Raw genomic sequence first — 26,682 nt, forward strand, 5'->3', positions numbered from 1 at the left:
TTGGTAGAAATCATCTATATCTTCTTCTTTGGCTCTGGTTGTTGGTGCATATATCTGAATGATAGTGGTATTCACTGGGCTTCCTTGTAAGCATATGGATATAATCCTGTCACTCACGGTGTTGTACTTCAAGATGGATCTAGAAATTACTTTTTTTACTATAAAGGCAACCCCATTTTTCCTTGTGTAAGTCTCTGTAATCTGTAACTCATCTGGACCTCTTCATGTCTTCCTTTTGTATAGTAATTTGATATTGTCATCCCTTCACTCAACTCAGTATGTATCCCTAATCTAGTTAGTGATTTCCCTCCCCTTCTCCTCTTACCCTTCATAACCATAAAAAAAAAAAGTTCCCAGAGGCATGTGGTTCAAGTTCACCAGGTGCTCTGCAGGAGAAGGATGGGCAGTCTCCTCCCATGTGATTTACTGCCTCTGAAAACCCTGGAGGGTCAGCTATGGGTTGGTTCTGACTCGACAGCACATAACAACTAACCTTCTCTTAACTTTCTGTCGTATTGGACTTATGCAATAGCTGTCCGTTTGTGATTGTTTTTTCTTACTCAGCATAATGTCCTCCAGGTTCCTCCACGTTATGAAGATTTGAGGGTTCTTTGTTATTCCGGTCATTTACACTTAAATATGCAGCAGAAGAATTTACTTCCTGTATCTGCTAAATTCTCTGATGTCCTCTGCTTGCCCATAGCAATGTCTTCTAATCTCCTGGCTGCTGGGACCAAGGTTGTTGATTGTAGAAACAAGCAAGATGAGATCACTGACAGTTTTGATCCTTTCTTCATCTATCATGGTGTTGCCTAGCGGCCCAGTGGTTGGTTTTCTTGATGTTGAGATAGAATCCATACTGAAGGTTATAGTTTTTGATCCTCTGTAGTAAGCATTCCAGGTCCTCCTCACTTTCAGCAAGCAATCTTTGTGACATCTGCATAATGCAGGTTGTTGAGGAGTCTTCTGCTGATCTTTCGTAGATTCCAGTTTCATTAATTATTTGGTCAACAGGCATATTTAATAGGTACGGAGAAATGGTACATCCTTGACCCAAACCTTTCCTGATTTTAAACCATACCATGTAGCCTTCCTCCATTCCCACAACAGCTTCTTGATCTACGTATAAATTTTGTAATGGCTGGAATTCACATTATTCGCAATTTCGTCATAGTTTGTTGTGATTCACACAGTCAAATGCCTTTGCATAGACAATAAAAAATAGATAAACGTTCTTCTGATATTCTCTGCTTTCAGCCAGGATCCATCTGACATCAACAATGATAACCCTGGTGCCAAGGTCTCTTCCTGCCCTTGAACTTCTGGCAGTTCCCTATCAATGTACTGTTCCAGCCATTTTTGGATGATCTTCAGTGCTATTTTGTTTGCATGTGATGTCGTATTGGATCACCCTTCTTAGGAATGGGAACAAATATGGATCTCTTGCCCTCAGTTGACCAGGTAGCTGTCCTCCAAATTTCCTGGCATACACTAGTGAACACCCATTTCAGTATGTACCTTTTATCTAGTTTCTGATTTCTCTTCCCCTCTCCTTTTATACCTTAATGTCCAGGGTTGCATCTGTCAGCTGAAGCATGTCAATCAGTATCCCGTCTATTCCTGGGGCTTTCTTTATTGCCAATGTCTTCCACACAGCTTGAACTTCTTCCTCCCATATTACAGTGTTCATATAGTACTTCCATATAAGGGTATTCTGTGTATTCTTTCCATCTTCTTTTGATGCTTCCAGGATCACTCAAGATTTTGCCCACGGCATCTCTTATATCACAACTCAAGGAGTTGACCTCTCCAAAATAGTAAAGAGCGATGATGTCAGTTTGAAGACTAAGGCGCATCTGATTCAGGCCATCGTCTTTCCAGTGACTTGCTCTGCATCTGAGAGCTGGACAGTGAATAAGGCTGACACAGGAAAAAGTGATGCCTTTTGAACTGTGATGTTGGAGAAGAATGCTGAATATCCCCTGGACTGACAAAAAAACCCAAACAGATATGTCTTTTGAAAAAGTGCAGCCAGAGTGCTCCTTGGAGGCAAGAATGGTGAAGCTTTGTCTCTTATACTTTGGACATGTTGCTAGGAGAGGCTATTCTTTCAAATCATGCATGGAAAAGTGGAGAGTTACCAAAAAAGAGGAAGGCCCTCCAGTGAGGTGGATTGATGCAGCAGCTTCAGCAGTGGGCTCAAGTGTATCAGAGATGATGAGGATAGTACAGGACAACACATGAGTGAGGTCTATTGTGCATAGTCAGTTGCTATGAGTTGTACTCAAAGAGACTGCACTTAATAATAACAACAATCATGTCTACTACTAAGACCAGACATTATTCTATTTTTAATGACTAATTGGTGCCTCTTTTTTTGCATTCCAGTCACCCATTATTATCAATGCATCTTGATTGCATCTTCGATCGATCTCCGATTGTAAAAGTTGGTAAAAATCTTCTATATCCTCTTCCTTGGCTCTGGTTGTTGGTGCATTTATCTGAATGATAGTGGTATTCACTGGACTTCCTTGTATGTGTGTGGATATTATCCTGTCACTCACAATATTGTACTTCAAGATGGATCTAGCAATGACTTTTTTAACTATGAAAGCAACTCCATTTTTCCTCCCTTTTCATCTCCAGAGTAATATATCATATGATCATCTGACTCAAAATGCCCCATGCCAGTCCATCTCATCTCACCAATGCCTAGTATGTCAATATTTATGCGTTCCATTTCTTCCTTAACAATTTCTAATTTTCCTACATTCATGGTCCTCACATTCAATGTCTCAATCACTAGTGTCTGCTTACAACTGTTCCTCTACCTTTGTATTTCCATACTTGAAAGCTCAACCTCAGTTGCCCTTTCTGTTATCTACATGTGTTCTATTGTACATAGGGTTTTCAGAGGCCTGCGATTTCAGAAGTGGATGGCCAATCCTTCTTCCTAGTCTGTCTTAATCTGAATGTTCAGATTTAGAGAAGTATCAGACAGACCAGCAAGTTAAAGGTATATCCCTTATTGTAGAGTTAACCATTAGTGTCAGTGTTGTCCCTGCCTTTGGCACACGTGTCTTTACCCGCTCATTTCCCTGCTCCACCATCCACCAGGATACCCATCCACTTCTACCCACTCCCTTCACATCTGTCTCCCATTGACCAGCCCTTGAGCTAATAGCTTATATATGAAGCTTCCTTGGCTTCTGTGATTCAAAACACGTCAGCTGCTGGTAGTTCCTTATGTTGGGACCAATGTCTCTGAAGTTTAGTCATAATGTTTCCCGAGCAAAGGCGATGCATCCTGTAGAACTGGTGTGGTGTGTAGATAGGTGTTTCTTGTCCCGAGGGCCTGGAACGAATGCCATGCGTCTTCAGTGTTACCTGAGAAGAGCAATGGTGTCTCTCTGGAGACTAAGGTATGTTTGATACAGGCCATGGTCTTCACAATTACTTGCTATGCATCAGAGAGTTGGACAATGACCAAGGAGGATAGAAGCAGAATTCATGCCTTTGAGCTGTGGTGCTGGAGAATAGTATTTAGAATACCATGGACTGCTAGGAAAACAAACAGATTTGTCCTGGAAAGGGCTAAACCAGGTGGCTCCTTGGAGGCAAGGATTCTGAGGCTCCGTCTAACATACTTTGGACATGTTGTGAGGAGAGACCGGTCCTTGGAGAAGGACATCATGCTTGGGAGGGTGGAGGGACAGAGCAGGAGAGGAAGGCCCTCTATGAAGTGGATTGATTCAGTGACTGGGATAATCGAGATGGGAGTGTCAGAGACAGTGCAATTGGCACAGGACAGAGCAGAGTTTAGGGCTGTTGTACATAGGGTCGCTATGAGTTGCAAGCAACTCGACGGCACATAACAACAACAACAACAATTGGTGCCTGAAGCCCATCTTCCTTCTATTCAAGGTTAAGCATTTCTCTCAGTATACTGGAGGGGGGGGGGATAGCTTGATTTAAGAAAAAGCAAGAGTGCACCAAGGGTGTTCTTATTGTTACATGCCATCAAGTTAGCTACGACTCATAGTGACCCTCTGAACAGCAGATCTGAGCCTTGCCTTGTCATGCACCAGCCTAACAATCTCTGATATGCTTGAGCCTGTTGGTACAGTGACTGTGTCAATATCCATCTTGCGGAGGGTCCTTTACTATTCCCAGCATGATCTTTTTCCAAGGACTGGCCCCTTCTGAGAACATGCCCAACCTAGGTGAAATGATGTTTTACCATCCTTGTCTGTAAGAAGCACTTGGTGTGCACTTCTTCCAACAGAGGCTTGTTTGTCCTTTTGGCAGCCCGTGGGATATTCAGTACTCTTCTCCAGCACCACAACTGAAAGTCATTGATTGTTCTTTTGTCATCCTTGTTAATTTTCCAACTTTCACATACATGCAAAGCAGTAGAAAAGTGTACTCAAATGCTTCTGATTGTACCAAGGATATCAGTGGCAGTATTCAGCAAAACTCAACCCTCAGAGCCCTCAAAGAGAGTTTGGTTCTTCCTAGGGAAGTATTAGAAATCTGTAAGAAGGATGTCCAAAATGTCATGTATCTGGAAGGCTAGAACTAAGAGATATTGCCCTTGGGAATCTGGGTTACTAAATGACTCCAGGAAATACCATTCACCTACCTGCCCATTCTTCCTTATGGAGCTGTCCTAACTTGCCTCTCTCTGTTTCCCAGCAAAACCTTTCGCTGGGAAACTAATCTGTATGTATTTATCACTTCCTCTCCGGCTGTTATTCTCTGGGAACCTAAAGATTTACGACTTCAGGCAGCCCTCTGGATTAATTAGGCTTAGCAAATTTTCCAGAGACCACAAACAGCCTTTTAGCCTCCCATGGCTTCTTAGGCAAGAACAATTGATCTCCATCTGTCCTGTGTGTTATACAGGATGGCTATTAGCAGCTAGTTCTGGTCTATAAAACTCAGAGCCTGTCATAATAACTCCTCTATAAACATCCTCTTGCCGTCGCTGTTTATTCTACTGATGTCTGTATCAGGGAGCTGACATGTTCAGATGAAGTAGGCAGGCCTGCTTGATGAAAGGCTCGAGTTGCAGGACTCTTTTACGGATTCTCTGAGTTATGGAGGGTGCTCTACTGGCTTACATGTAAACAGTTGTGCTGCCAGCCCAAAGGCACGTGGTTCAAATCCACCAGCTGACCTGCAGAAGAAAAATAGCAGTCTCCTCCTGTGCAATTTATTGCCTCTGAAAATCCAGTAGAGAGTCAGCTGGGAGTTGGTTCCGATGCAACAGTACCTAACAACCACGACTGAGTTATATGATGAAATGCAGGCCTTGGGGTTCATAGGTGACACCAAGAGTTAAGTGCTGAACACCTCACCTGAACTGTGGAGAATCAGGTGCACACACAGATACCCTGGAAGAAAGGCCTGGCGATTGGCTTTCCAAAAACTCAGTCACTCAAATCTCCTTGGAGACCTCTTCTACTTTAACTTGAAAGAGGGGGCCAGGGGGCAGAATTTACTGGAAGGCAGTTAGTTTAGGTTGTACAGGCCATTGCCCAGTGGTGGAGATTCAAGAAGTGTTGAGTTATGAACACATGTGCCCATGGTTCAGCTTGACAGCACTCTTCTGCAGGTTCACACTGCGTGCCAGGCATTCGTAATCTCTAGTTGTGTGCCTAAGGAGATTCTCAGAGACACCTGGAGGTTGCTTCTTCCAAAGGGATCTTATGGAACAGGCAAGAATGTCAAAAACATTCAGCTGTCCTCCTTTGATAGAATCAGGCCATGGATAAATAATGCCTGTCTCGGCTATCACCTCCCTCTCTCAGCCCTGTTTTAGCATCTGCTTTCCTATCTTCCTCATTCTTCACACTCTTACAGCCTTTATGCCTCCAGCTTGTCTGAGCAGCCAGCCTCTCTTGTCAGCCCGTTGGGAAGCCTCTTAGCCCTGCGGTGCCCAGGCTGCAGAGTCGAGCCAGACCACCAGGGACAGAGCTGCTGCTCAAAAGGATCTTGTGTATAAAGCATTTCAGGGGGAAAGGAGGAAGAAGACATAGTTGTTCAGAAAAGGCCAAAGAAATTATTATTTTTTTAAAAAAAATTTGGTTTGCATCCAATCATTCATGCACATTGTATTTCATTCATGTGCATTGTATATTATATAATCATGTACATTATGTTTGATTCAGTATATTAGTTTAAAAAAAGGGAATTCATTATCTCTCCAAAGTACTGAAGAGCAATGGTGTCTCTCTGGAGACTAAGTGTGTCTGATACAGGCCATGGTCTTTGCAATCACTTGTTACGCATCAGAGAGTTGGACAATGACTAGGGAGGATAGAAGGAGAATTGATGCCTTTGAGCTGTGGTGCTGGAGAAGAGTATTGAGGGTTAAAGAAAACAAACAGGTTCATCCTAGAAAAGGTTAAACCAGGCTGCTCCTTGGAGGCAAGGATTCTGAGGCTTCGTCTGACATACTTTGGACATGTCATAAGGAGGGACCAGTCCTTACATGTTGTAAAAGGGACATCATGCTTGGGAGGGTGGAGGGACAGCACAGGAGGGGAAGGCCCTCTATGAGGTGGATTGATTCAGTGACTGGGCAATCGGGTTGGGTGTGTCGGAGACGGTGCGATTGGCACAGGACAGAGCAGAGTTTAGGGCTGTTGTGACTCTACGGCCTATAACAATAACAACAACAACAACATACATAGCTCTCTTTATATCTAAATTAGGACCAAGGTGGTGAAAATTTAAAAAAAAAATATTTCACACTGATACTATTTTGGTGGATATGGGTAATTTCTTTCATCTTTGTTTCTAAATTTGTAGTTCATTACCCCTCCGAATGACGAGGGGGCATGGGTAGCAGGTGGCAAGGGAAGGGAAAAAAGGCCGAGGGAAGCAAAGGACTTGTGACAGATTCCCCGGAAAGTTCCAGCCCAGGCTGCTGGATGTGCTGGTCTTTCCTCGTTATCTAAGATCTTCCTGGGATCATCCAAAGCAGTTGCGTTTTTATCAGATTGATAAAACAATTTGATTAAATATATGCAGAAAGTTTCAAATATTTGGGAGAAATTTTTAGAAGTCATAATGGAGAAGCGCCTGAAAGGCTAATCATACTTACTGGTTAGAGAGATGAACCCTTCTCTTTCTCTAAGTCAGGTGATTGTATCCCATTTATTTTTTTTTCCCCCTTCCAGTGCCAGCTTTGAAGTTTAATGTAAAGATTCAAATGCTGGGTAAGCATCTTACAGAACAGAAAAAGTCATTTCAATGCGTGTACCCTGCCTAATATCCTAGCTGATGCCCACTTCTAAATCCCCCTTTCTGTTTAGTAAGATTCTTATATTAAACTTCAAAGCTGGCACTGGAGGAAGAAGACACAGCATAGAGTCACATGGCTTAGAAAAACAGAAGGTTTCATTTCCTAACCGACAGGTACGGGTGAGCTGCTACCTGAAAGTGGGCTGTTAGAACCCACCACCACTTCAGGAGGAAGGGATGAGGCAGTCGTCTTCTGTTAATACGTAGGACCAAGGAAGCTAAATTCAGGGCTCCCATGCATCAGAATCAGCTCAATACCAGCAGGTTTAAGGGGTTTGCGTGTTCATTGGCCAAGACAGTGCTGAAAAAGTTAGGTAAGTCATTTAAATCAAGTGAGTAGGAAATGCGAAGAGTAATATGTCTAAGGAGATTTGAAAAATTCTTTCAAAATTATCCCCTGCCTAAAAGTATCTCTTACTAGCTAGTTGTGATATCCAAAATTCATTTATTAAGCTCTCTTCAAGGAGACCTTAAAAATGCAGTGTCCAGGAAGAAATAAAATAGCTTCTGATACATTCCCTGAAGGTGCCAGGAAGTCAGGAGAGGATGGGAGATGGTGCTGAACTCAAGATAAGCTCTTGTTACTTTGTTCTTTGCTCCCTGACAAAGGAGGTACACGTTGCCTCAGTTACTGGCCCCTTCAAGGTGGAAAAAGTATTCGCAATCTCCTCAGAGTTGGCCAGTTTCCTTACCCATGGCAAGGTACTCACTAATCTACAAGTTATTCAGAGTTCTTTTATAAAAGGGAAGATTCCAGGGAGCTCTGGTGGCCTACGGGCAAGAAGCTGCACTGCAGTCCCGAAAGTGCGTGATTCGAATCCACCAGATTCTCTGCTGGAGAAGGAGGGGAAATCTCCTCCTGTGCCAGACGGATCTAATTCGACCATACACAACAGGGGACATGGGGAAGGGAGGATTCCCCATACAATTTCAATTCCTTGCCTTCCCCAGGCTAAACCGTTGTCAGACTGATGGCTGTTTGCCTGTAGACGTAGAATAGTGTCATAAGCATACCAAGAATTTTTGTATTTCTCCAGATTGCTGTTTGGCTTTAGTACTGATCAGTGTGGTTGGAATATCTTGCTCTTCACCATACAACTTTTCTATCAAACTCTCCTTCAAAATTAATAAGGGCTTAAAAGCAATTTGGTGAAGATTCTGATACTCTCTCTTTACCAATGAGAAAAACTAAAGAACCGAAATGAGAATGTGTTGTTGTTGTTGTTAACTGCCATCAAGTCACCTGCAACTCATAGTGACCCTACTCACAATAGCTCAGAACCCAGCTCTATCCTGAGCCAGTCTCACTGTCTCTGACACACATGTTCCCATTACCCCTGTCACTGTGTCAATCCAGCTCATCGAGGGTCTTCCCTCCTGTGCCTTCCCTCAACCCTTCCAAGCATAATATCCTTCTCCAAGAACCAGTTCCTCCAGGCATTATACCCAAGCTATGTGATATGGAGCTTCAAAATCCTTGCCTCCAAGGAGCAAACTGGTTTTACCCTCTCCAGGACAGACCTGTTTTTCTGTTTGTTTTCTTGGCCATCCATGGTATGCTCAATACTCTTGTTCAGCACCACAACTCAAAGGCTTCAATTCTTCTGTCATCCGTAGCCATTGTCTAGCTCTCTGATTTATACCAAGTATTGCAAAGATTCATAGCTCTCATAGCACATAACAACAACAACAATTGCAAAGATTAGTTGCACCTTAGGCTCCAGACTGACATCCTTGCTCTTCAACTCTGGAGAGGTTCCTGACAGCAGACTTTCCTAATCCAATTCACCTTTTGATTTCTTGACTGCAAGTGCCAAGGGTGTTGATTGCCAAGCAAGTTGAAATTGTTAACAAACTCAATCTCTTCTCCATCTGTCATGATGCTGCCTCTTTGCCCACTGGCAGTTTTAATTCTTTGTTTTCATGATGTTGAGCTTCAGTTCACATGGAAGGCTACAGTCCTTAACCTCCTGAAGCAAATGCTTCAGTTCTTCCTCAGCCTTGGCAAGCAAGGTTGTGTTATCTGCATAACCCAGGTTGTTGATGCATCTTCTTCCAATTCTGATGCCACATTCTTCCTCCTGAAGTCCAGCTTCCCAAATTATCTGTTCCACATAGAGATTGAAATGGTATGGATACAAGATGCATCCCTGACACATTCCTTTCTGGCTTTTGAACCATGCAGTGTTTCCTTTCTCTATTCTGATGACTGCTTCCTAATCCAAATATAGGTTTCACATAAGCACAATCAAGTGTTCTGGAATTCCCATTCCTCTCAAAGTTAGTCACAATTTATTGTGATCTATGCAGTCAAATGCCTTTGCATTGTCAGTGAAACACAGATAGACATTCTTCTGGTACTCTTTGTTTTCAACCAAGAGCCATCTGATATGGGCTATTATAAACCCAACTTATATTTCTGGTAATTCTCTGTCAATGCTTTCAATCATTTTTGTATAACCTTCAGTAGGATTTTGCTTAGGTGTGATACCAGTGATATTATTAGATAATTTCCACACTCTGTTGTTGTTATTGTTGTTGTTGTTGTTGTTGTTGTTGTTATGTGCCATCGAGTCATATGCGACTCATAGCGGCCCTATGTACAAGAGCTCTAAAGGCTGTTCTATCCTGTGCCAACCTAGCCATCTCAAACGCACTTATTCCCACCACCTCAGTCATAAAGTCGATCCATTGCATCGCAGGTCTTTCTCTCCTTCGCCGTCCCTCCACTCTGCCAAACTTGATGTCCTTCTGCAAGGACAAGTCCCTCCTTGCAACGTGCCCAAAGTATGTCAGACGAAGCTTCAGAATCCTTGACTCCAAGGAGCATTACGGTTTCACCTTCTCCAGGACAAACCTGTTCGTTCTCCTAGCAGTCCATGGTATATTCAACACTCTTCTCCAGCACCACAGCTCAAAGGCATCAATTCTCTTTCTATCAACACTATTCACTATCCAACTCTCCGATGCATAGCACGTAATTACAAAGATTATAGCTCAGATCAGGCGCACCTTAGTCTCCAGCCTGATGTCGTTGTTCTTCAGTACTCTTGAGAGGTCCCTCACAGCTGACTTTCCCAATACAATTCGTCTCTTGATTTTCTGGCTGCTGTTACCAAGAGTGTTGATTGTGGAGCCAAGCAAACTAAAACTGTTAACTATCTCAATCTCTTCACCATCCATACTGATGCTGCCAATTGGCCCAGTGGTGAGAATCTTTGTTTTCTTGATGTTGAGCTTCAATCCATATAGGAGGCTGCAGTCCTTGACCCTCTGCAGCAAGCGCTTCAGCTCCTCCTCAGTTTCAGCAAGCAGGGTTGTGTCATCCGCATAACGCAGGTTGTTGATGACTCTTCCACCAATCCTGATGCCACATTCCTCTTCGTACAGCCCAGCATCTCAGATGATCTGTTCTGCATACAGATTGAAAAGGTATGGAGACAGAATACATCCCTGATGGACCCCCTTCTTGATTTTGAACCATGTAGTGTCTCCTTGCTCTGTTCTGACGACTGCCTCTTGGTCCAAGTATAGGTTTTGCATTAGCACAATCAAATGTTCTGGGATTCCCATTCTTCTCAGAGTCAGCCACAGCTTGTTGTGATCCACACAGTCAAAAGCCTTTGCATAGTCAGTGAAGCACAGAAAGACATTCTTCTGGTATTCTTTGCTTTCTGCCAAGATCCATCTAACATTAGCTATAATATCCCTAGTACCATGACCTCTTCTAAATCCAGCCTGTACATCTCCAGTTCTCTGTTGACATATTGTTCCAAATGGTTTTGGATATTTTTAAGCAGAATCTTGCTTGCATGTGATATTAATTATATTGTTCAATAATTTCCGCACTCTGTTGGATGACCTTTCTTTGAAATGGGAACAAATATCAGTCTTTTCCAGTCAGTGGGCCAGCTGGCTGTTCTCCAGATTTCTTGGCACAACTTAGGCAGCACATCCAGGGCAGTTTCTGTCTGTTGGAATATGTCAATTGGTATGCCGTCAACTCCTGGAGCCTTGTTTTTTGCCAATTCCTTCAGAGCAATTTGAACTTCCTCCTTCATCACCATAGGCTCTTGCTCATATGTCATTCATGAAATTCTTCTGTGTCAGCCAATTGGATTACCTTTTTTTTGAATCTCTTCCAGTCAGTTGGCCAGGTAGCTGTCCTCCAGATTTCCTAGCATAGCCTGGTGAGCCCATCCAGGGCAGCATCTTTTTAAATATGTTAACTGGTATTCCATCAATTCCAGGGGCCTTTTTTATTTTCTCCCAGTTCCCTCAAAACAGCTTGAACTTCCTCCTTTATCACCATTGCCTCTTGGTCATTCATTGTTTTCCTGCATCAGCCAATGCTTCTTGGTACAGTTACTCTGTGTACTCCTGTTTTCTTTTGATGCATTCTGGATCATTTAAAATTCTGTCCATAACATTCTTAAATATTGCAACTAGAAGCTTGAATTTGTTCTTCAGTTCCTTCAGCTTAAGAAATGCTAAACTAGCTCATCCCTTTTGATTCTCTGACTCCAGATCTTTGTACATTTGTTATAATACTTTGCTTTGTCCTGCCAAGTTGCCCTTTGAAATCTTCTGTTCAGCTCCTTGACTTCCTGATTGTTCCCCCCACCCCTTGCATTGGCTTCTTGATGCTCTAGTGCAATATTCAGTCTCTTCTGACATCCATCTCAGTGTTTTTGTCCTCTTCTTTGTAATGACCTTTTGCATTCATCATGGATGATATCCTCCCACAGCTCATCTGGTCTTCATTCATTAGTGTCCAAGGCCTCCAATCTGTTCTTGAAATGGTTTTTTAATTCAGATGAGATAGACTCAAGGTCAAATTTTTATTCTTGTAGATATAAATAAGCAGAATTAGCCAGCAAATATAGTCTGAAATTTGGAATAAAATACACTTGGGTTTTCCCATTATCAGCTATGTGGACTTGGGCAAGTTAAATGATATATCTGAGCCTCATTTTCTTCTCTTGTAATAAAAATTCTTGGAAAATGGTATGTATAAAGCACCTTTCAAAGAAGGAACTCAAAACTTGGTCAGTATAATTGCTGTTTTACACAACTGAGTCAATGATTAAACAATCAAGACTTGGGTGGCCAATCAGCAACTCATTTTCACTACCCACACTATTTTTCATAATATCTGAGCATAGCATATGTATCATATTAAATAGCAGTGTTTGCTCAAATAAACCCATACAATCTGGCTACACCTTTAGGATTTCATATCTTTATAAGAATTTTTCCAGAATAGGGAAAAAAATATTTCAAAACACTACAATTCAAAGAAATGAAGTCTATACGCCATAGAAAAACTTTACAGCAAATTTATTATCAACAGCCAAGTTTAATCCTCAGCTCCCAGGTCCAGTGCACTGGCCTTCACCCTTCAACCCTCTGCATTTCACAGAACTGCCTGTGTTTTTGTGTGTCTGTTCACATGCAGGATTTCTAGCCGAAGACCAAAGGGCATTTCTGTTGGGTGTAGTTGATGTTTTAAGACCTTTTGTTCACTGTAGTGCATTACCAAAGTTCAGAATCATTCTGTTAATGCATTCGCCTGGTCATTGGTACAGGAGACCCATGTGCAACAGAAGAAACATTGCCCAGAACTGCACCTCATCTCAATGACTAACTTCTGCTGTGATCCATAGGGCGTTCACTGGCTCATTTTCAGAAATAGATCACCAAGCCTTCCTCTCTAACCGATCTTAGAATGGGACTTCTGTCAAGACCTGTCAACCTTCTATCAGTTTGTTACACTGCAGTCACTTACATATTACTGTGCTATTGGAAGCTATGTCACCATGATTTCAAATACCAGCCGGGTCACCTGTAGTGGAAAAGTTTCAGCAGAGCTTCCAGAGTTTGTTTTCTTTTTAGTTTGTTCCTCCCAGTATATCTAGCTTGTTGTTGTTGTTGTTGTTGTTAAGTGCTGTCAAGTCATAGGTGACTCATAGCGACCCTATGAATAAAAGTCCTCAACACTTATGTGACTTTCATCCTTTCTCCAGGTTCATAGGTTTTTCAGAGGCAAGCTATTACGAAAGTGGATGCCACTCCTCCTTCCAAACTTGTTTCAACCAGGGAGCATCACCAAACACTGTCCACCATGGGTCACCATTAATGCATTTGACACATCAGTGTCACAGTGTTCAACTTCACAACAACCACAGGTCATCTCTATATGGCAAGTGGACACACCAGGGCTCTATGACCTAAAAGAATGTTTGAACAAAAACAATGAAAAATGGGCCTGAGGGCCATGGATTAAAAGTCAGCCACCTTTGGCTTAGTAACATCACTTTCTGTCCAGCAGACCAACTGATCTCTCTTTATGTTGATGTTTATTCTTGGAAAAACGAGATGATGCTGGAACTTATGGAGGGATGAAGAAACAGAGGTGAACCCTCACTGAGATGGAACGACTGGAACAGTGGGTTTGAGCATGATGGAGATTGTGAGGAGGGAGAAGAATAGAGCAAGGTTCACATGTGTTGTTTGTAGCATCGCTATGAGTCGTAGTTAACCAGATGGCGCCTAACAACGCTGCCTGAGACTAAGGAGCTCTGGCCACATGGTCTATAAGAGGTTGCAATGCTAACCCAGAGATATGGATCCACCAGTGGTTTTATAGGAGAAGGATGGGTAGTCTCCTTCCATGCAGTTTACAAGCTTGGAAACCCAAATAGAGGATCAGCCATTAGTCATTAAGACTCAGTGGTGGGGGTGTGGGGGAAGGACTCAGGATGGTGAGTGAAATAAAGTGAGCTTAGACTAATCCTGGTTCAACTTTTAGCACTAGTGTGGCTTAACTAAGTTCATTACAGACAACATTTGGGATTCTCTAAATAAAAATGAAAGGGGAAGATAGTGACTGAATATGCCTCCCACATGTCTGCCTGATCCTTTTTTGATCCCTGTACCTGGTGGCATTAGACACATGGGGATGCATTTGGAGGCTAAGAAGTAAGAGTCTTACTAGCTTTGCACATAACATACTGGACTGCTAGCTAAACGTTTGGTGGTTCGATTCCACTAGCCACTCCATGGGAGAAAGGTAAGCTCCAGTAAAGATGTTGGGCCTCAGAAATGAATAGAGTGGCTATGAGTCAAGAATCACTCACTGTGGGTTGGAAATCGCTCAGTGGCAGTGCGTTGGAAATCGCTCAGTGGCAGTGGGTGGGCCAGCTAAGAAAGGACTTTGAAGACGGGTCTCCTTTCCACACACCAACTACCCCCACTCTCTGGTTTTCTAGTCACTTCCCTGGTGACCAGGCACAGTAAGCTCTTCCTGGAGAAGGGGATCTTAATGTTCATTTACCTGCTGTCCCTGTCCCTCCAGAGGTGATCTCACACCGTACACTTGGAAAGGCTCCCCATGGCTCACTTGCAAGTGCAGGCAGCATACCCCTTGGCCTTCTTTTTTGTGAGAATTTAAAGGCAGGAAGGAAGTGGGTCTGCATAGGATTTGGTTGTTGACACTGTAGGCTTGGGAAGCAGTGATGTGTAGAATGTGGCTTGGGTCCAGCAAGGAAGGAACGTCTCCATGCTCATCGGGGACCTGTGCCTTCTTATCTTGGGGGGCACAGCCCGGCTTCCTGACTGTGAGCAAGTGTTTTCTTTGCGACAGCTTTTCTGACCTACTTCTGAATACCGCTCGTTACACGCTCCATTTGATCTTCCGTTCTTTTGTTATTTTTTAAGATCAGAAGTAGTTCTTGTATGTCGGCCTTCACATGCATATCTCGTTTATATTATTTCCTGCTTCTAAATATTTGGCAGCCTTCAAAGGTCCGAACACCTGACTCCCTTCACTCTCAGTTTCTTCAGCCCGGGCACCTCTCATTCCTCCAGTGAGTCCCGAGGGCGAATGGTCTCTTTGTCCCGGTCACCCCATGTCTCTGTGTTTTCCACATCACCAGTACCCCTCTTTTATGTCCACATTGGAACTAACACCCTGTGGATGCTATTAACAGCCATTCAAGGTCAAGATCAAGAATCAGACTTGCTATGCATTCAATGCAGCAGATGATTCTCAGCATGTCTGATAGTTGCATCTTACCACCACCCCACCCCAGCTTTCACCCCCACACTCCAGTCATTATCCTGTTTTCATTTTTATGAGGCAGAGCTCCCTGTAACTCTGCAATTATGAAGAACAGAACTTCGCAGCTCTCCCTTTCTGTGCCACCCATTTTGGGGACTTGCAGTAGTATTACATCAGAACTGTTTGAATATAGCTCATACTGGGTGGGTTTAATGGTTAACGTGCTCAAGTACTAACCGAAAGGTTGGTGGTTCAAGGCCACTCAGAGATGCCTCAGAATCAAGGCTTGGTGTTATGCATCTAAAAACTCAGGGAGGGGGGAGCAAAAGTTAATAAACAGGAAAGTTAGGTGAAGGGAATGGTAATATGCAAATGCAAGTTTACAGTTAATGATCCTAACCAATTGAATTAACATTATGAAACAAAATGTGGATGAATGATTGAATGAAATCCAATATGATTTGTAAACTTTCACTCAAATGAAAAAAAAACAAACAAACCTAAGCCCAACCCTCAGTCATTGAAAATCCAGTTCCAGTTGGACCATTGCCCTTAATGAATTTGATGACCCTCGTGGGGTGGTCATGAATGGGAGTTGACTTACAGCAGTGGCAAGTGTGTTCTGTACTAGCTGGAGTCTAACCTCCATGACTGCAGCAATGAGCTGTCGTGTGTTGGAGATGAGGAGGATGGTACCAGATAGGACACGATTCAGATCTGTTGTTCACAGGGTCGTTAGAGTCATACTCGACTCAAAGGCACCTAAGACCAAGAACCACATAATCCTAATGCAGGGAATTGTTGAGAGAGTGGAGAAATTTAATTAAAAAAAATATGTCATTATTGGCCCTGCTACTAGGAAACTACTTCTCTCTCTCCTGATCTTTGGGTGTTTTAATGAGTAGTTCTCAGTTCATGGGTTTCTTTGGTGTTGGGGTTATTTGTAGCATCAACAATTAAATCTCTTACAAGAATAAATTGACTATAAGCCTCTTTAGGGAGCTGAGCGCCTCTGCGTCTCCACGTCTCTCGTCACTTGGGTCCCGTGTGAGCCGCTGAAGGCATCTGCCCTCCCGTGCTCGGTGAAGATGCACTAAGGTTTAACTCAGGCCTCTCCTTCTGTTGCAGTTACCTGGCTGAGCAGTGTTGGAATGGCGGATTCATCTACCTGATCATGCTGCGTCGCTTCAAGCACAAAGTCCATTCTCCTTACAATGGCAACAGCAGCAACAGCTCTGAACCAGGAGAGAGCCCTACCTTGGATCTCGGTGACCAAACTCCAAAAAAGGGCAAGAGAACGAGGAAGTTTGGGGTCATTTCCAGGCCTTCCACCCCCAAGGCCACTGATGCCCCAAAGGACAGCTCTGGCTGTGAGGTGGACAATGACCCAAGCTCTGAGCTGGACAATGGCCCAGGCCCCGAACTTGGAAATGGCCACATCTCTGAGTTAGAGAATGGCACTGATCCTCTCAAGGAGGTGGCTGGATCCCATCTAGAGAGGTCAGAAATGGACAGAGGGACAGAAAACAGAATTTCAAAGACGGAGGCCCCTCTACCCACAAATCATGACAAGCATCGCCTCTCTAAGGCCGGCAAGACAGACTTCCAGTCGAGTGACTGCCTCGCACGGGTAAGGTTTGGTTTGCATGTGGAAACTGATTGTTTAAAGAAAGTTGATTTCCAGGTTGATTTTTTTTTAAAGTTTAGAATATCCATAAAAAATGGCCTTGTGTTTAGAAGCCACCAAGTTCATTAAAGTAAATGGCCCGAGGACATAACAATTGCAATGTTCAAGTAATTTTATCCTCCTTAACAAAGAGGCAGCCAAGTGATCAGAAGTGAAAAATCCAAGCCTTCTGTGGTTATGGTTTGAGTCATCTGAGACTCAGATAAGTACTTGAGCTGCATCATAATTAATCACTGCTGTCACCAGTGGAATTGTCACCACTAGGCTAAGAATTTCTGGTGGCAGTTGATAGCAGAAATATCTGAGCCTCGGTATTTTCCAGGAAGGATGTCCAGTATGCAGGGAAGCATCTGGTTTTGTTTTTAACAATTCAAAAGCAGAGACATTTGCATGAAATCACATGTATGCCATTGTTGATATCCAGTGAAATTTGAAAACTTCATTGAAACCTTTGATCTATGATAGCTGCCTGTGGGAGTCAAGGATGATCTTGTGTAAAAGCAAAGCTATTGTTACTGTGTGCTGGTGAATCAGAACCAACTCAAAGCTGACTCTCCAGCAGGTTTTCAGAGGCAATAAATCAAACAGGAGGAGATTGCCTGTCTTTCTCCTTCAGAGCAGCTGGTGGATTCGAACTGAGTGCCTTTGGGGTGGCAGAACAACTCCTACACACTACACCACCAGAGATTCCAAAAACAAAGCAGATGTGGTGTGTTCTGAATGCTAATGGATGAGTTCTAGCCTCACATTATCTCCTCCATTATAGTCAGCATCCATTCATTAGATTCTATTTCTCCAAGGTAAGCATGTTTATAAAAGAATCCTCGTAGCAAGGATTCCACTGTGTTTCTAATGAGGCAATAACATCCTTGTTGCCTCCTGCTTGTTTTCTTTTCTAACTAAGAAGATACCCTCAAGGGATAAGAGAGCAAGTTCAGAAAGTAGAGAATGGACAAAGTCAGATATAGAGGAAGTCAAGTTCAGTTTTGCATGCTGGGAAATTTCTCCCTGCGAGCAAATGTTGTTGTGTGTCACCAATTCAGTTCTGATTCCATCAGAATTGAACTAATAATCTTACAGAGTAGATAAGAACTGCCCCAGGATTTTCCTGCACTCTAGTATTTAAGGGAGCAAGATGATCTACTTTGCTGGAGATGAAAAGGTGAGAAAAAACTGGGTCACTTCCATAGCTAAAAAGGCTGTTTCTAGATCCGTCTTGAAATTACAGTGTTGTGAGTGACAGGATAATATCCATATGCATACAAGAAAAGCCTGTCAATACCACTATCATTCAGATTTATGCACTATCATTCAAATTTATTCAAATTTAACAACCAAAGCCAGATAGGAGGAAATAGATTTCTAACCAATAGTTGCAGTCAGAAATCAATCGAACATGCAGTGAAGATGCAATAATAATGGGTGACTGGAATGCAATAATTGGGAACCAGGAAGAAAAATCAGTAGTCAGAAAATATGGACTTAGTGACAGAAATGAGGCTGGAGTAGAAAGATAAAAATCTACACAATTAATTTATTCATTGCACATAATACCTTTTATAAGAAACAAACACAGGCTATACACATGGATTACCCTTGATGGTATGTACAGGAATCAGATGGGTTACATCTGTGGAAAGAATCATTGGATAATTTCAATATCAGCAGTAAAAACTAGACCAGGTGTCGGTTACAGAACAGACCATCAACTACTCATATGCAAGTCAAATTAAAGCTAAAGAAGGTCAAATCAAATCCACAGGAACCAAAATTTGATCTTGAGTCTATCCCCCTGAATTTAAAAACCAACTTAGGAATAGGTTTGAGGCCTTGAACACTAATGAACGAAGACCCGATGAGCTGTGGGAAGATATAAAATATATCATCCATGAAGAATGCAAAAGGTCATTACAAAGATGAAGGGAAAAAAAAAAGACAAACATGAATATCAGAAGGGACTCTGAATATTGTACTGAATAGAGCACCAAGAAACCAAAGCAAAGGGAAGAAATCAAGAAGTTAAGGAGCTGAACAGATTTCAAAGGGCAGCTTGGAAACACAAAGCAAAGTATTATAATAAAATGTGCAAGGAGCTGGAGCAGGAAAATCAAAAGGGTCAAACTCGCTCCGCATTTCTTAAGCTAAAGGAACTAAAGAACAAATTCAAGCCTAGAGTTGTAATACTTAAGGATGCTATAGGCAGAATATTGAATGATCCAGGAAGCATTAAAAGAAGATGGAAGGGGCATGCAGAGCCACTGTACCGTAAGAATTCGTTGACACAGAAAAATTTCATGAAACATGAATCATTTCATGATTATAATCAAAAGGCACGGTTGAGGAAGGAGGAAGTTCAGGTTGCTCTGAAGGACTTGGCCCCAGGAATAAAATATATAAAAGTAAGGAGTTGGCCCCAGGAATAAAAAATAATGTCCCAGGAATTGATGGGCTACAAATTGACATATGTCAACAAACAGATGCTGTGCTGGATGTGCTCACCAGGTTGCACCAAGAAATCTGGAGGACAACTACCTGGCCAACTGACTGGAAGAGATCCATGTTTATTCCCCTTCCAAAAAAAGATGACCTGACATAGTGTGAAAATTATCATAAAATATCACTCATATCACACATAAGCAAAATCCTGCTGAAGATTATCTAAAAATGAATAGAACAGTACATCAACAGAGAACTACCAGAAATACAAGCTGGATTTAAAAGATGTCATGGCGCTAGAGACATTATAGCCAATGTCAGATCTTTACAGAAAGCAGAGAGTACAAGAGGAATGTCTATGTGTGTCTCATTGACTATGCAAAGCCATTTAACTGTGTTAATCACAACAAATTGTGGCTAACCTTGAGGAGAATGGAAATCTCAGAATACCTGATTGTGTTTATATGAAACATATACTCAGACCAGGAAGCCGTCCTCAGAACAGAGCAAAGAAACATTGCACGGTTCAAAATCAGGAAAGGAGTGCATCAAGGTTGGAAGAAGACTCATCAGCAACCTGCATTATGCAGATGACACAACCTTGCTTTCTGGAACTGAGGATAACCTAAAGTACCTGCTACAGAAAGTCAAGGATTGTAGTCTTCAATGTGGATTGAATCTCAACATCTAGAAAACAAAGATTTTCACTGGGCCAATTGACAGCACCATGATAGATGGAGATGAGATTGAAATTGTTAAAAATTACAGTTTGCTCAGCTCCACAATCAATACTCTTGGCACCAGCAGTTAGGAAACCAAAAGTCAAACTGCACTGGAAAAATCGACTGTCAGGGGCCTCTCGAGAGTACTGAGTAGCAGTGATGTCAGTCTAGAGATCCAGGTCATGGTCTTTGCAATTACTTGCTATGCATTAGAGAGCTGAACAATGACCAAGGATGACAGAATGGATTCTTTTGAGCTGTGGTGCTGGAGAAGAGTCTTGAACATACCATGGACCACCAAGAAAAGAAGTAACTCTGTCTTGGTGATGGTGAAACCAAGTTTCTCCTTTAAGGCTAGGATTTTGAAGCTCAATCTCACATACTTTGGGCATGTGACAAGGAGGGACCAGTCCTTGGAGAAGGACATTATGCTTGGAAGAGTGGAGGGAGAGTGCAGAAGAGGAAGACCCTGGAGAAGATGGATTGATATAGTAACTGGGGCAATGAGGGTAGATGTGTCGGAGTCAGTGAGACTGGCTCAGGACAGGGCAGGCTTCAGAGCTGTTGTACATAGGGTCACCACGAGTCGCAGGTGACTTGATGGCACATAACAATTTCCTGTGGGCAGCTGATGGATTATAACCATCAGCCTTTTGGTTAGCAGCCAAGTGATCGATCAGTGTGACAACATGGTCTCTGTGCATTGGAAATGACTCATGGCATACAACAACAACAACTAGTAAGATTATGTAACGCATGTCTCAAGGAGTGGTCTATAGGGATTTGTGCTGCTAGCCCTAAGGTCACTTCTCTCTGGCAGTCTGAATCCTCCAGTAGCTCCCTGAGAGACGGATGGGTAATCCTCCCATGCAAATAACTGCCGCGATGGAGGATCCGCAAGGACCCAGTTCCAACTCAGTGGCAGCGAAGGAGAGAATGCAGATTGCTGCAGTTCTAGCTAATCTGTGTGATAAATTGAGAAGACTCAAAATAATCCCTCCCCTGAGGAACCATGATCTTTCATTTGGAGAAGAATGAGCTTCATAAAGCCTTCTAGGGAAGGCCATCATATCACTTGTAGATGCAATGTATAAACAAATGAGAAGGAAAACAATTATTAATATTTCTCTCCACATTTCTACCACTTTGTGAACCCTCAAAAAAACATTAAGAACAATGCAAAAGATTATGATTCATATCCCCAAATGAAAATTTAGGGGCAATAAAATATTATAATGTGCTTCTTAATTATAAAGCTATAATAATGGGCTCATTCACAGCAGTTACAGTATCTTGGTGGAGGACTTTTTCCTAATGATTATACTGTGAATATATAGGAAGCTTAAAGTGAAATAAGTTAGGAATGTCAGCTCCTTTAATTATTTTGGAGCTTGAAGGGACCAAAGCAGGTGAATCTTACATAATAATCCAGGGGATAGGCTTTCATTTGGCCCGAGATAACCATGGAAATGGAATTACTTAAAAATAAAAAGTTTTAAAAGCCTACCCAGCCTCTATTCCTCTTAAAACGCCATAAAATTAAGCTGGATTTTTAGCTTAAACTCTCTGAAGACCACACATATCTAGGTTCCTTTGCCTGGCTTCCACAATCAAGGTCTAATATCCAAACAGTGTAAAAAAGGGTGATGAAATTCTTGACAACGGTCCATAACCCATCACTAGGTCCTGTGACACTTTTGGTTTCTAATAGCTAGAGCTGGGCCACGTACCTTCTCAAACATGAATATGTTAATATCCCTTTCTTCCAAGGAGACCGCACCCATAGCTGGCACCTTTGGTGGTTCAAATCCAGTAACAACTTTGCAAGAGAAAAATTAGTAATCTCCAACCAAAAACTAGAGTCATCTCCAATATACAACCTCCGAAAACCCACTAGAGAATCGACTATGAGTCTGCTTCAACTTGATGGCAATGTGTTGAATTTCCCCCCCCCCATTTCTTCAAACGGCACAAATGCTTGCATCAGTGGATTTGCCCAAGACTGAGAGAGAGTTGGCATGCAGCATACGGATCTCCACACTCCAGAGACATCCCATTTGGAACCAAATTGAAACCAATAGGCCTTCACAGAGTGCTGTTTAAGTTCCTGTGGATTTTTATTTTTACTCCAAGCTGAGACCCAGACCATGCTAAATTGGAATTTCCAGGACAACAAAAATTAGCTCTACCTCCTAAATCTTTGTGGGGAAAATGATTCCTGTTCCATTTGAATAATGGGAGAATAAACATCCTCCCAATGTTATCCCATTTCTGCTTTATTGAGAATTTACTATATCTACACAGGCTGCATGAATTACAGGAAAAGCTTGTAATAATCATAAAGCTATTTTTGTTTGTCAGGGACTTTTCATAGTTTTATTTGTTCTGAGAAGATATTACATTAAAATGAACATTCAATCTTTTCTGTTCTGTTTTCCTTTAACAGAGCTATAGGAAACATACTTCTTTTAAAAAATTATATGTTTCTATAAAATATTGACACACAATGGTGTATGTGCAAGGAAACTACTTTTTTAAAAAAATTAAATTATTGAGTCCTTTCTATCTATTGTAAGACTCTTCTAAGGGATAGACAAGCAATTTTAGAAGTTTAGAGTTGTTTATTGCCTTTATTCCTAAAGGTCATTACTCATCCAAGAAAATTGTTCAATAGTTTCTTTAGACATGTTGTTGTTGTTGTTGTTGTTGTTGTTGTTGCTATATGCTGTCAAGTTGCCTGCGACTCATAGCGGCCCTATGCACAGCGGCTATGAAGCCTGTTCTGTCCTAAGTCAGTCTTCCTGACTCCAACACACCAACCTCAATTGCCCCAGTTACTGTATCAGTCCATCTCATCTGGAGACTTCCTCTCCCACACTGTCCCTCCACCAATCCAAGCATAATGTCCTTCTCCAAGGACTGGTCCCCTCTGGTTATATGCCCAAGATATGTAAAACTGAGCTTCAAAATCCTGGCCTCCAAGGAGAAACTTAGTTTCACCCTCTCCAAGACAGACCTATTTGTTTTCTTGGTGGTCCATGGTATGCTCAAGACTCTTCTCCAGGAAAACAACTCAAAAGGCATTGATGCTTCTTCTGTCATCCTTAGTCTCTTTCCAGCTCTTATTTGCAAAGGCCATGGCCTGGATCAGGCAAACCTTAGTCTCTAGACTGACCTCGTTGTTTATCAGTACCCTGTAAAGGTCCCTGACAGCACATTTTCCCAGGGCAATTTGTCTTTTTATTTTCTGACTGCTGGTGCCAAGAGTGTTGATTTTGGTCCAGTGGTCTTTGAAGGCAAGGATGAAGAGGCTTCACCTCACGTATTTGAGGCATGTTGCTAGGAGGGGCTATTCCTTGGAGAAGGGCATGATACTGGGAAGGATGGAGGGTCAGCGAAGGAGAGGAAGACCCTCAACCAAGTCAATTGACATTGTGACTGCTGCAACGGGCTCTACTGTGTCAGGAAGTGTGGGGATGGCGCAGGATAGGACAGAATTCAGATCTGTTGTTCTTGGATCGCTATGAATTGTACTTAATTCGACAGCACCTAACAACTTCGTTCACATGTGCATTTCCTCAGAGGCCTCATCAACACTGACTCCAATCTGGATCTGCAGGAGAGGATGGGAAAGGGAGAAGGAGTTCCCTGTATGCTGCAAATACAGGGGGCCTGAGAAAGCCCTGTGGTCCCTGAGTGAGTGCATGCCTGCCTCCATGGTGATATCTCCTGTCTTCACAGCTCTCCTAAGCCCCCAGGCTCTGTGCCCTCTGCCTGCCTGATGATTCTATCCAGGGTATTTTGTATGATGCTCCAAACTCGGCACATGTGTTGACTGCACCACCAGGTCCTCTCACCATCCACAAGCTGCCCAAGCCAGAAACCTGAGCTGCACCTGGAGCAGCCAGTTGTGCTGATTCGCCAAGACTTCCCTTTCATAGAAAATCCATTAAGCTAACAGGCTAACAGGAGAAGAGGTCACCCAAGGTGTCACTAAGACGCTGCCCTCTCCTTTGAAGCATGTCCAGTCACTCACCAAGTTCTGTCTACTCCAGCTGCCTTTCAGGTCTCAGCTTGTCCCACCTTTCTTCTCCCCATGTCTGCAAAAGTAGGTCCTGGCCATGTCACTTTCATCCCTTATCTGCAGTCATGTTGTTCCTGTTGCCAGGTGCCATCAAGACAGCTACAGCTTAGCATGGCCCTGGAGTTCAGATCTGAACCCTGCCCTATCCTGCACCATCCCCTGCCATGTTTGAGCCCATTATTATGGTCCCTGCCTCAATTCATCTTGTTGAGGGTCGGGGTCTCTTTCTCTCTCTCCCTTCTCCCTTTCTCTCTCTCCCCCCGCCACTTCTCAGGGCCTTTAGCTGTCTTTAGCTGAATCTCTAGTTTTCCCAAAATGATGTCTTTTCCCAAAAACTGGCCCCTCCCGACAACACGCCTGCAGCATGCGAGTTGCAGTATCCCCATCCTTAGCTTGAGGATATCCTAGTTGCACTGCCTCTCAGATTGACCTGTTTGCTCTTTTGGCGGTCCGTGGGACATGCAATGCTTTCAAACAACCAAATTCAAAGGTATCAGTTCCTCTTTGGTCTTCCTTATTGACTGTTCAGCTTTCAAATGAACACAAAGCAGTTAGAATAGCATGACTTTGATCAGGGCACCTGTCTTTAAATGGATAGCCTTCCTCTTTAGCACTTTAAAGGTGTCTTTGGGGGAGCTCTGGTGGCCTAGTGGCAAGAAGCTTCACTGCAACCCCAAAGGTGCATGGTTTGAATCCACCAGATGCTCTTCTGGAGAAGGAGAGGTAATTTCCTCCTGTGCCAGTCGGATCCAAATTGATGGCACACAACAAGAAAAGGGGGGTGGGGAAGTGCTTTGTTTATTCAGAGTCCCTTTCCTCTCCAATAAACTTGACAATTTCCTTCTAAAAAAAAAGTCTTTGACAACAGATTTTCCCAGTGTAATATGTCTTTTGATTTCTTGACGGCGGCTATCAGGGGTATGGGTTGTGGATCCAAGTAAAATGAATCGTTGACAGTCTTTTCCCCATGTATACAGTGTTCTCCAACACTTAAATCCACTTTGGGTTTGGGACTCCTGGACACCGTGGCCTTGCAGGTGATGTTGTTGTTAGGTGCTGTTGAGTCAACTATGATTCACAGAGGCCTCAAGAGCCCTGAATCTGAACCCTGCCCTGTGCCATCCTCCTCGTCTCTGATACGTGTGACCCCAATGTTACAATCACTGTGTCATTCCAACACCCGCGGGTCTTTCTCTCTGTTGATGACCTCCCCCCCTTTCCAAGCATGATGTCCTTCTCCAAGGACCAGCACCTCCTAACAACATGCCCACAATAGATGAAATGAAGCTTCACCCTCTTTTCCTCCAAGGAGCACCTTGGCTGCACTTTCTCCAAGACGTATTTGTTTGTTCGTTGAGAAGTTCATGGGATACTCGGTACCCTTCTCCAACACCACAACTCAAAGTCTTCTTTGGTCATATTCAGCCATTGTCCTTTTAGATGCATAACTAGTAATTGAACTCTTCCTTAGCTAATCACGGGTGATCTTTCTCCTTCCATCTCTCACTGCTTCGCCCTTCGTCAGTTTGTACTGAGTTAACCCCCACTCTGGTGGCCTACTGGGAAAAGAGTTGTACTGACAACTCAAAAGCTGGTGGTTTGAATCCATCAGCTGCTCCTCAGGAGAAGAGTGGTTCTGTTTCCTCCCATGTGATTTCTAGCCTCTGAAAACTCACCAAAGGGTCACTTGTGGGTTGTTTCTGACTTACTGACAATGAGAGAACCGGATTTTAAGAGCAGGTCTTGTTTTCACAAGGGCAGTGCTCTGTCTTGGCTCTGAGCCTCTGCCGATGCTGTTCTCACTACCTGCTTTCTTCTTTCCACTGCATAGCTCAGCAACTCCTTTTTCTGGGACTGAGGGTGAAGAGTCCTCTCTCCTTCTATGGGAGGCATCGCTGCCCCTCCTTCCACCTGCCTCCATGCTTAGGCAACCCCCCCACACCCACCCAGAACACCGTGGTACCCCCTGCTAGCCTTGACCTTCACATTTGAATCCTGAGTGCTTCGATTACCATTTCCTGGGCTTCTCCTCCTACTAGCCTCCCTGATCATGTCAAGGGCATTGTCCTGTCACCATGACCAGCGTGGTGCCTGGCACATGTTTGTGCTCCATAGTCAGTTCATGACGAGAAATTAAAGCCAAGCCTGGGACCCCGGAGGTCAAGCCAGAGTTCTAGCCCCAGCCCCTCGCCCTCAGCTCTGTGTACTTCAGTACTCTGGACTTCCGTTGCCTCACCTGTTGAAGGCGCGTCCACCTCTGAGATTACAAACACACACCGGTTCCTCTCTCCTTGCTTTCTGACTGACAGTCCTAGGTCCTAAGCGGAGAGGGAGAAGCAAACAATCTCAGCAGGAGTTTGCAGCCTGGGCGTTGACTGCA

At 43.2% G+C, this 26,682-nt stretch overlaps 1 protein-coding gene across 1 annotated transcript in view; it reads left to right on the top strand.

Moving 5' to 3' along the window:
* Positions 1-26,682, top strand: part of PDZD2 (PDZ domain containing 2) — a 374,099-nt gene that overhangs the window by 208,120 nt on the left and 139,297 nt on the right. The window contains exon 2 of the mRNA XM_006896805.1: positions 16,502-17,003. Within this exon, the coding sequence (XP_006896867.1) occupies positions 16,502-17,003 (502 nt within the window). The remainder of the gene's footprint in view (positions 1-16,501; positions 17,004-26,682) is intronic.

This window comes from Elephantulus edwardii, unplaced genomic scaffold (assembly GCF_000299155.1).
Source record: "Elephantulus edwardii isolate Elephantulus edwardi_28Jun2011 unplaced genomic scaffold, EleEdw1.0 scaffold00191, whole genome shotgun sequence".
NCBI classification, from domain to species: Eukaryota; Metazoa; Chordata; class Mammalia; order Macroscelidea; family Macroscelididae; genus Elephantulus; species Elephantulus edwardii.